At 35.6% G+C, this 12200-nt stretch overlaps 1 protein-coding gene across 1 annotated transcript; it reads left to right on the top strand.

The window, feature by feature from the left end:
• Nucleotides 1-5219: 5219 nt before the first annotated feature.
• Nucleotides 5220-11956, top strand: LOC113507611 (lipase member H-like). Its single transcript, XM_026890484.1, has 6 exons — nt 5220-5418; nt 5956-6128; nt 7845-7975; nt 10327-10508; nt 10812-10964; nt 11265-11956. The coding sequence occupies exons 1-6, from the start codon at nt 5331-5333 to the stop codon at nt 11609-11611; spliced, it is 1074 nt and encodes a 357-aa protein (XP_026746285.1). The 5' UTR covers nt 5220-5330; the 3' UTR covers nt 11612-11956.
• The last annotated feature ends 244 nt before the right edge of the window (nt 11957-12200 follow it).

A 12200-nucleotide genomic window follows, 5' to 3' on the forward strand; every position in this document is an offset into this window, starting at 1 on the left:
CTAAGGCGTAGAGGACAAAGGCATTTAAATATGATAGACACATTGATCGTCATCAATTCCGCACAATAACTTCCACTGTTATTATACTAAGATACATTTATAATACCTGGCATTCAAAGCTGTGAAATTGGAAGATTTATGATAATTGCTTATCAGGTTGTGAATCCTCAACCTCGTACTTACAGAACCGGTTTGCGAACTTGCTAACCACCCACGATTTTATGAATCCATACATACAAATGCGAGATTATTTGCAGTCACTCCTCATTTTGTATGATAAAATCTTCTTTCTTAAAGATTTTGCATTTTATGTTATACCTATCACTGTTTAGGAGTCGATCACTTTTACATTACATTTAAGAGTTTCATCACCTACATGATATGACTACTATAACCCTCCCCTGGGTATAGGCCTCTACCTCGACTTATGCCATTCTCCTCTCTTTTATCCTTCGATCCAACCTATTCCTATATACATGCTTTTTTATTAAAAAAGAAACTCCACAGCCAAAGTATAATGATCTCTAACCATTAGCCCGTAAATGGAATATCAAGTCCAACCTATTTGGTTCTTGCAACTTTGTTTGTAAGTTTTTTTCCGTTTCCGCTGTTACTTTTCTCTTTACGATCATAAGATTTTTCTCATGATTTTAATCAAAATACCTTCGGGCCCTATCCTTACTCAGTGTTTTGCTCATGTCAACCTTTAATTGAATAAAAAGGTATTGTCTGTGTTTTCGACTATATTTTATACTTCAGGAAGCAATTCTTCAATGAATCAATTGCGGCTGTTTTCGATCGCTTCTCAACAAATCTTTACTGCCGTATAAATAATAAAATCTGTCATCCCACCACGCCGCACCACATTAAGTTAAGAATGTTGTAGAAAAGAATTAAATTTCTTCAATCACCTGGTTATGATACGTATGTAAATAACAAATAGCAGCAGACTTATATTCCTTTTCATTTGTCTTTTTTTATTTGGTTAGGCTTGGAGCGATCTTGGACTCCCACGTCTTCGGGGTAGGAAGCAAGCAGTGTCAAACTCTTTCTGACAAAACCTTTGCAACGTTTGCTCGGCGCGTGGCAATACATTGCCATTCATCATACTCGGAACACGGGAGTCTTGTGTACCTGTTGAACATCGTTTATAAATAGAAATCATTATCCTGTTCGACACTTTATTATAGTACCCAGTGATCATTGAAATATATAGCAATTACCTTATTTAGCACGCAATGTACGATTATGCGAATTAGCGTTTGGGAAATATATTATGAACACACTTTTATAAACAAAAACGGGAAATTTCTTGTGGAAATCAGCCAAACAAACACGGTGAAAAGAGTTTACTTAAACGAATGATATTAAAACATTTTTTGACTTTTCATTCAATACAGTTTAACCTGGTTCCTATTAATAGGTTTCTGTGATTTGCATTGATGACATTTTCACAGATCATGTTTTTCCACTGCCGCTGTTTCAAAAAAGACTAGGAAAACACCATGTAATCACATAGTAACTTATAAAAATCGGAACGGAACTCTTCAATAGCCAGTCCTGCTAGCACTCAACCAGATTATTTGGTAAAATTTTAAGCCCTTAACTACTTATCTCACAGCTGACGACCATGCGTGCTACACTAAATCATACTGAGAATAAAATCAAGATTTACGATAAATAATTGTTACAATTAACACTCACTTAAGATGATTAGTCTTCATAATAACAACACACGAATCTGCGTGCGAGATTAAGGCCTAACATGTATGATGCCTGCACCTAATAACTCGCAGCAACTATAAACAATATCTATTATTAAATCAAAGGAAACACGCTACAATTTAATTTGACAGGCAAATATCTCGATAACTTGTTTTCTATTCTTAGCTTAACTTTGAGATAAGTCCAGTGTAATATGTCATAATAACTTTCGTGAAGTAGATTTATTATTATTTATTGAATACGGGTTTACTCGCGCGTATTTATTGGAATAGCCCGACTAGTTTTGGAACCAACCGGAGTCCTTAATTATGAGCTGACGCGGCAGCGAGATTGCAAGTCACGGCTGTGTAGGCGCAAGTAGTCTGGCTTCCTGATAAATACGCGGCGTAATCAGTTATTAAATAGATAATCAAGACTACTAGCGTCTTTTAAAGTTAAACTTGCAGTTGTAAGAGCGAGATGGCGTACACAGCGTAGACCGCCGTCTCTTTCTACCACAATTCTGACTTTAGGAGGTTGTAGCAGGTGCATTGTATATCCATTGTCCATCTGTCTCTCTATTGTAATAAATATCCATCTATATTAATATAGCCTATTGTAATCTACAATTCGCTAGAGGTCCCTCGGGTGCGGTGTCTCAAGACTGTTGCTTGAATAGCCACTATTGATCAATTCGTACGACTTAGGACTCGCAGCCTTGGCCACAATACATTCTTAACCAGTATGCGAACATTACATACATTATATTCACACGTTTAGTTTGGGCTAATACCGTTGTAGAGTTTTAAAAAAATCAATTGGATAAAAATAAATTTAATTGTGTTATTACTTTGCCTGCTCTGGGTTCGAACCCGCACCTCATGCGTAATTATTCGAATTCGAATAAGTACGCATGAGTAAAAACGCGAAATTCTTGCCATTAGAAATTCTATACTCATATACTATCGAAATTTCTTCGAACGGTAAAACTTTCGTAGTTGAAAGAATAAACTTAACTGTCCAATGATATTCTTAAATCCTTGCCAAGTCAGGTCAAACACATAATCTTTTTTTGCGACATTGCCATTGTCAAAAACCACAAGTCACTGCATTTTATTGTTCAAATGCAAATTGCTACACGTCATAAACCATTTCCCATTTTGGTTGAGCTGGTTACCTGTCACGTAACATTAAAAAAGTAAACTCATAATGAGTTGGAAGTCTGCATGAAATATTTCTTATAATGCTCGCACACTTAAGAGTGAAAACTTTGGCTCTCAAAAACCCCGGAGAATGTTTTAATACGCGTGCGTTTTGGTTAAGAGCAAGGAGGTGGCAAAACCTGTTTATTATGACCTCTACCGAAAAAATCCTCTACAATAAGGTGTTTGAAGCTTGAAACGATGTGAGAAGTATAGAAATATCTCTCAATAGTTCATTTTAAGAAGTTAAACTGACATTCCAACATTATTCATTTAATATGGACGAAAATTCTTGAAAAAACAACAGTATATCTTTCCAAATTTCATTTCTTTCAACATAGGTATAAATAAATATGTTGTCCAGCCTAAATCCAGGTTCAATGTTGGATAATTTTTTTCGAGTTTACTACAGATTGAAGCCCGAGAGAGGTTCTAAACCAAAAACACGCACAATGTGCAACAAAATATGTTGTAAGGGATGTAGTGCATATACTTAAATAAAAAGAAAATATTGTTCAAGTAATAAAGAATCATAATATATACATTTTATACCAAAGATATAAAAATACTAATTATTTGTCTATCAATGACATGCAAACTCAACTCTCAATTGTTAATCAAGTAACTACAAAATCAGGATGTATTTATTACGTTATTTAAATGCGTAATTGTTTATTTGATTCTTTAATTACCTAAATCAATTACTACAGAAAAAAATCGCTGAAGGCAGCACTAGAGAGAATTGTTGTTTCTCCCGTGGCTCTCACACCTAATGGAGAATATGCCATATAGTATGAAGCGGAAGCCTAAAATTAATATCTCAATTGATAATATTTTAATCTTTTTTACGACTGGTGTTAACAGTTGAAGTTGTTTCGTCTCCTAGTTTTCCTCGAAAAATTAAACAAATTAAATCATCTAATATACTAAAGTAAAAAGCACTCATCAGTAGGTTCATGAACTTTATTCACGTTTTTTTTCTGCAAGTTTTGTACTGATATCGATTACCGTAGATCATAAAAAAGTAGTATAAATACAAAGCTTGCCCATCCTGTATCAATTTTCCTTCTACGATAATCTCTACAGGTACTTGCGTTTATAATATTTATATTAATTATCTATATTATATAATGAACTTGATATCCACCCAGCTAGCTAACAGATCATCGCCCTCACAAGTATAATTGCAGTGTATCAAGCATCAAGAGCTAGCCTCGCAGTTATCCTTCAGCCGGAGATAGGCCGCGATTAGATCTAGCGCCTGTCTGTAAAACTGTCCTCGTTCGGAATTAGTTTCTTGAGCATTTTCTTTTAAAGTTAGACGTTTTGAAGTCGAGCTGTTACAGAAAAGTATGTTTTATTTAGTTCTCTTTCTCTGTTGAACCATTTATGTACTTTTTTGTTGAACTAAAGACTCCTTATTGGTTGCGTTTTATTTTGATAGAGTTGTATTTTTGTTATACAATTTATTTGTAACATGATGTCAATGTGTACAGGATCTTTCTCAGATTTATCTAAGTAGTGTGTTCTGCAGATTTCTATTATAGAAACCTTATGAGAGTGAATTAATAATTAATGGCATATTAAATATGGTTTACATCATATCAAATTTGTATTAATTAATGTTACTTATTGAAAAAAAATATAAATATGTTAGGCTTGTAAAGTTTTGTAATAGAATTTTAGGGAGACTTCCACTTTCCTCTCTCTCGCTAATAAATGTATCTGTTAATAGTGCGGTATATATCATGCGGTCTTTATCACTTGTAGAATAAAATGTAGAGTTGACTCTACATTTTACTTACCAGCGATAGCCATTTCATCATCACTTAGTAATCTATCTATTGATAGCCTAGTGGTAAGTCCACAGGTCTGCCAAGTCCACAGGACTGCCAAGTCCTGTGGACTTTCCGTTGCGACTGGCGACACTAGCCGCGTCGCACCGGCGGCGCGGCGCCGTAAATTGGTGAGGACATAATTATTAATCTGTAAATTGTAATGCAGTAAACAATTTCACTTACTATGATATAATAGAAAGTTTTATTACATCAACTCACATGCTCAGCGATGATTAACTTTCTTCTTCAAGGCAACTACCTATTAACTACATACTGCTCACACGATAATAAAACGATTCAAACAGATGTTGGGTTCAATGTTATCGAGACAACTTAAGCAAACACGAACTTCAATTTATTCATATTAAAATAGTGTTGCAATTAGCCACTTGGCCCTTCGGTGTTTCTTTAGCAATAAGGTTCAAATTACATTAAAATTCAATTCAAAGGTCAATAAATTATATGCACGGTTATATTTCGGCCTTAGTAAAGGAAACTAGATACTTAATGTTAGTTTGGTATCCATCTGAGTAACGAACACACGCACAGGTTGACGGAATGCTGTAGTTTAGTATTTGGTTTAGAAATGAGAGTCCTTGTTGTTGTTTTTGTGATTTGTAGGTTATGTGTGCAAGGTGATGATACCGGGTCGCCGGCCGGGTTGATGGCGGAATGTAAGCAATTTTTTAATTTCTTCTCTATCCAGTGCCGTATTTTTTGTAGTGTAAACAAGTAACTGACGTAAGCAATTTCAGACGAATAAATAAAATTAAAGGATATAGACAAAAAGACCAACTCGAAATAAATTGTTCAAAATGTAACCGGAGAGTTTTTTAATTTGAGCCTCATAGGTGCCTCCTTGCTACAGGCAAAAACCGCCGGTGTCATACTCCTCTCGATAATAACATTTTTTAATTTAAAAAGACTTGTGTTTTATGAAAATTTAACATACTAAAATTACGCATAGTCGCATCTCTATTGCTATTAAATTAATAGCAGTCGAGAATAACATTGCGAACGTAACATTGAGAATGTTATTAAATTAAACTACAAGCTTCAAAACGCAAGTAACGACTGTTGTAAATATTTATCTATTTTTTTGAAATACATTAATATTACGTATAAGTAGTCTTTTTCTTTTTAGAAGTTAAAAAACTAAAAATAATTAAATAATACATTAATTGTTTCTTTTTATCAATATCTTGTTTTAGGTCCTGGTATGAACAAGACTACAAAACTATCGGATAAAACAAAAGAATCCCTAACTGTGGTAGTCATCTATCCCTCATCAAGTCTGCTCGGACACTCGGAGATACGATGTAAACTGAGTGAAGAGGGCGCTGGCTGTGCTGCGAAAGACATCGACTTGAAGAAGAAAACGCAGGTCTGTAGTATTACTATTTAAACAAAAAATCGTAATTGAGTTACAGTTTAAAAAGCCTCATTAAAATATCAGATTGTTGCAATGTTACAATCCGGAAGCAGACAAAACATCTTTTTTCTTTTAAAAACCTAATGACTTCAAACTATGCTGCGTCCGTGCGCAGCGTAGGATATATTTGACTTCCACCGAAGGGCTTCCACCTTCCCTTCTACTGCCTTATCAAGGGATCGCTTACGCATACTGTGCACGACTCTGGCGCAGCCGAAGTTATCGCTGAGGTTGCATAGTTTAATACCATTTTGAGAGAGAGGCTAGGCTCAACATTGTGTGCACTGTCATTCTTGTTTAGAGGTTTGTAATAAAAACTCCTTGGACAAAAACTTATTAATGCTCATATTATATCACATTAATTAAAATGAAATCGTCGATAACAATGTTATAATAGTGTCCGTGACTCTAATACAGCATTACCTTACAGTGATTACGTTAGACGATCAAGGTTCTACTTGATTCGGGCCGATTGCATAATTACGTTCCGTTAGTTTGTGCTGCACGATCAGTCAGCAATGATATAATTAGGGATTAAATAATAATTTAGTAAATAAACGTTTAGAATTTAGGGAATTTCGTTTTCGGATAATTTTCAGATTTAAATTGCTGTGGTTATTTCATCTTTGCAGGCGGCGAACTTTGGATAATCCGAATATCAGTGAAATTTTGTACTAATAAAGATTTTATTCATGTGTCACATAAATTAGGGTTTCAATTATAAACAGTCTCGTTGTTGAACTATCTACGTCTAGGTGAATTGGTATGGTTTGGAGGCTGAAGATAGTTACCGCAACGGTCTATGTCTAGCAATGAACAGTGTTAATAAAATCATAATGATTATATCCAACATTGTTCTGCTAACCTAACCAAGTTAGTTTCACATAGGTAGTTTGATCTTGAACAGTCTCGAACCGAAAAACATCTTAGCAAAAAGTTTAAATACTTCGGTCCCACGATCACAAGAGATTCTGATACAACTTTATCTTTCCATAACAATAACATTTATGACAGAAATGTTCAAACATTGACTTCGTTTTTAGTTCACATACGAGGAGTTAGCTCCTAAGCAAAATGTAAACATTGATTTGACTTTGATATTACATTAACACAACTTAGGTTTTACACTGAAGTATTAAAACCTAAGTTGTGTAATAATAATATGTGCAGAGGCTATTTTATAGAGTTTAAAGAGCTTATTTTATAATTTTCCTTGTAATGAAATAATGCTTCGTTTGCAGTTTTCTTGATATACACTTTTATAATATCTAATGGTTATTCGATAAATTGTGTAGGTATGATTGAGCTGGTTGTCTCTCTTTGGAAACCCGTTTAACCCGACAGCCAACTTAACATCACATGGCGACCTGGACGGGATGGTCTGCCGAGGAGTCCAGTAATAAAAGGCCTCTAGACATATGGCTAAACTTCGACGCATTTAGGACGACAGGAATGACAGGATTCATGAAAATAACTTCAAAATAACCCACAGCTAAATAAAATATTGAGAAGAATTGTTTGGGAATTGATCACCATGCTTGCATACTGCAAGTTTGGCGAATTCAGATTTCAATATCTCGATATGTTTTCTCCACGGTTTATCAGTAGTATCTAAGAATAATGAATAGAGTAAGTAAATATTACGAGAGGTTTTCTTTATGTCCTCAGGTGCTGATCAGTGGCTACATGGATGGATCCTTCTCGCCTCTCGTCCGCGCTTTGGTCGGCCAATACCTTGAGTTGGGACGGAATGTGATCGTCTTAGAGATTTTCCCCATTTTGGTGAGGACGTACCCTATGTGAGTTATCAGTCAATTTACATTCAATACTTTCATACCCCTAGAGTGCGCAAAAAAAACACTTTAACATGTTGAAATATGATTTTAATTCTAACTTATTAAAATTAGGTGCTTGTCTCCTGTTGAAGCCATCCTTCTTAAACCTGGGCCATCCCTTTTCCTTCCTTATATGTTTTTCCTTATCAAATCATATATAACTTTTATTCGCTTACCTAGTAAAGTTGGTTTTAAGATCACATTTGTTGTTTTTGAGCATTTCGAGCTAAGGCACCAACTTTGTGATTCTTCTTCTTCCGTTGTTCATGATTCGAAGAAATCATGACGTCATAAGACTTCATAGGAGTTTCTTCGCATCATTCCATTGTTTCGTTTTCCTTTAAAACTGTTTTTAAAACATGCATTGTTGACTACAAAAGTACAAAAATAGTGTTTTCCGTATCATTACTACGACCCTTAAAGGGAGCGTGCAAGGAAGCAATACTGACCAGACATTAGCCAATACCTGCAAACAGGTTTTGCTGCAGGCTGGTTTTTGGAATCTGAAACCTGTTTTTAGTTACCTTAAAACTCAGGCTTTATTTTACGTGAAGTACGGTAATACAATTTTATTTTAAAGTTTTATCGTAATGTAAGTAATCTGAACTTTGTATTATCTTTTGTAAATAAATCAAAACCCAGACCTTTTTGGAGAACTTTATAAGACACAAGGCTTTTAAGTGTCTCAATCTATATCAAATTACTAGATTATGCTTGAGTCTTACAGCAATGACGTTTGTAGCTGAAAAATCACTTTAATGCAGCCTGATTCAAAAGCCTATGGGTTAATTGTAGGAGGAAGATACCTCCTTCGATAATTTCGGTAGAAAGGGCACCATCAATATATAACTTGTTATTTATATATCCTGGGACAACTCACACACGGTTATCTGATCCCAGGCTAAACAGAGCTTGTGTTATGGTAACCAGACAACTGATAAACTTACATATATATTTCTAAATACATACATATCATAGATAAATTACACCCAGACACCAGAACAAATGATCATGCTCATCACACATCATTTGTCCTGGGCGGGAATCGAACCCACGACCTCCGGTATAGAAGTCAGGGTCACTAACCACTAGACCAACAGGCCCGTCAATAGATATATCTTCTCTTCTTATTTCTCGAATAGATATTATGAATACACTAGGCCTCTCTCTGCCTATAGATAGGCACATAATCTTGGCAATCAAGCACTAACCGGTGCGCTTGGTACTTAGAACAGGATAAATCGAATGCGTCGTTAAGTTCTCCCATTAAATACTCGCAGCAGCATGAAGGCACCTGAGTCTAAGTTTCTAATGTTATAAATAACTGCATTCCCATGAGATCTTAATATGCTAATAGTCGGTAATGGTCGCACTGTCAGCGAACAGCGAATTGGGATACGTAAGGAGTAACTTGTAATATTTTTTGCCGATGTTTCAGTCAAAAGTTCTTTTACACATTTTAACTAATTTTAAGTATCGATCTATCGCCGAATGTCTACTTTGGAGACCGGTAGATGATCAATCGATTTAGTTCTGATGAAATTGAATTACGACTGCATACAGACAACAGTCCTCAATCTTCAAAGCTTCAAAAACGATTAGCTTCCAACTATTTCGCTATCAGAAGGACCACACCCAGAAACACGTCGTTCGCACATGCGCGGTAGCTGCCGACGGCCGCGGCGGCTACTTTTTGCTCTCATCTCGTTGCTCTCGCGCACGCAAAAGGAAATGCGTAATTTGCTGTCTCAAGCCACTTGCTACTCGCATTGATATAGATATGCATATTCAGTGACAGTAGCCGTTTATTTTGATTGATCGACGTCTGCTGTGGATTCACTTACACTTGTTTCTTTTGCGAGACTACCAACTCGGTAGTAATTTAATTGCAGATTTCTTTGGTTTTTTTATAACTGAAATCAGCACTAAAATTAAGAACTATTCAAACAAAATTAAATAATAATTTCAAGAATTGACGTTTAATTAAAATTGATAGCAGCCAGTAGGTAGGTACTAGAATAACAGGAAAAATTGTTTTAGTTAGCGTCAACCGTGTAACGTGTATTAATGTAAACATGTTGAATTATTTTGAAGCAAAGATATCAATTAACTACATATTAGGTACTTACATGACTTCATGGTCTCAAAATAGAGATTTAATTACGTACCTACGTATTCATGTGATCTAAAGGTCTTCCGTTAAGACTGTTGCGACCAACTACATAATGTAGAGCGACGCATCACTTCCACAAATGCACGACTTAAAGAGACTTTAAAAAGTAAACTCGAGAAGTGTAAAAAGTATAATTTTCCAGAGCTGCTCGCGTCACAAAACCTCTTGGTGAGCTGCTGGGAGAGTTCTTAGCTAATCTCACTTTCCGTGGCCTGTCCTCAAAGAGGATAGAGCTGGTGGGAGCCAGTCTCGGTGCCCACATCGCGTCTCACGCGGCCGTGGCGTACAGGCAGCTGACCGGCCGACGACCCGCTAGGCTTACAGGTTTGTAACAAATAGATATTTTATAGAAACTTTATTCAAGTTTATTTTAGTAAGGTGATTAAGAATTATCCATTTTGATCATTTTTTTATCCCAACGGCATTTGAGGCTAGAATGCCGAAAGGTAAATATATCTAAGTATTTTGTTTGTTAGATCAAAGAGAATGACTCTTATGAAAGGCTTTGAATCCCGTTATTTTTTTAAGTAATTCAAAAAGAAGGCTATGTCTACCATCTAACCAAATTTCTTTTACCAAAAGATCCAATGTAAAACAAATGTTAATAGGGTTGTTTTATGTCCACAGGTCTAGACCCAGCGGGCCCTTGTTTCCGCTCCGTGCCGCCCACGGCTCGCCTGCACGCGGACGCCGCGCACCGAGTGGACGTGCTGCACACCAACATTGACGGATTCGGTATCGCCGAACCATTGGGACATGTCGACTTCTACGCTAATGGAGGTGAGGAAATACTGTAAAGTAATACTTCTTATTGAATAAGATGGTTGGCTTTTGCTCATGATTAAGTAAGTATTATGGTCGGATGTCACTCTTGCCCAGTATATAATCCCGACAATAAGGCATGAGTAAACCATTAAGACGTTATTATGTACATATGTGTTTGCGCCTTGCTGAGCGCTGGAGTAAAATGCAAAAGAATTGTTGGCGATTTCATCTTGATATGTCTATTATAAGAATAAAGATTATTTACCTGCTTTATCTTTTAATAAAATTCTAACGACGTTTTTTATTTCATTTTAGGTGAATACCAACCAGCGATAAAAAGTAACTTCATAATGCCGTGCTTCCAACTATGCAGCCACATTCGATCAGGATTCTACTGGCTGCTTTCCTTCACAAACCCAGACAAATTCGTCGCAGTACAATGCAAATCAGTAGCAGATGCAAGGCACGGGAATTGCTTTGACGGAACAATAAAAACCAATGTTCTCGGTCCAAGAACTAATTTTACTAACACTGGAATATTCTACTTGCCTACAAATGCATCAACGCCGTATTTTCTTGGGTTGGATGGCTTAAAGAAGAGGAAGTATGGAGTCAATGATTACTTGTTAATACCGGCACCTGATGAAGATGTCACTATTTAGTTTTAATTGAAATAGTCAATTGATCTTCTTTTATTTAAACCAGGATTGTAGAATCGTGCGTGACATTATGTATGGTGGTGATCTTCAAGTGTTTTTTTGTCAGTGCAACTTGAGCTTTATGGCTTTGTAGATCAACCATACGATAAAAAGCGTTATAGCTACTAGCATTGAACTCATAATCGCATGAATTCGATAATTCCCACCTCTCCTACCAAAGAAGTAAATATTGTAGGTAGATATCGGAATGCATACAGTGTGACATTTTTTTTATTCTTAATTCATGATAAAAAATGCCATTTCATGTTCAAATCGCATTATTTATTGACGACTTACTTCAGCTTTAAGTTAATTATTGAATTTTAAGAACTGTATAATTCAATTTCATTATAAAGAAAAATAACTATTGAAGTTTACATTGTAATATTTAAGGTCAGTCACTTATTTCATATGTTTAACGAATGTAGATTATATTGAACTGAAGTACTAAAATCAATAAAATAAAACCAATTTTTAATACAAGAGCAATTTTATTGTAAATTTCATCACAATACGCATTAACAACAACTAGTTATTATGTTTCTGTTAGGGC

Source organism: Trichoplusia ni, chromosome 2 (genome assembly GCF_003590095.1).
Source record: "Trichoplusia ni isolate ovarian cell line Hi5 chromosome 2, tn1, whole genome shotgun sequence".
NCBI classification, from domain to species: Eukaryota; Metazoa; Arthropoda; class Insecta; order Lepidoptera; family Noctuidae; genus Trichoplusia; species Trichoplusia ni.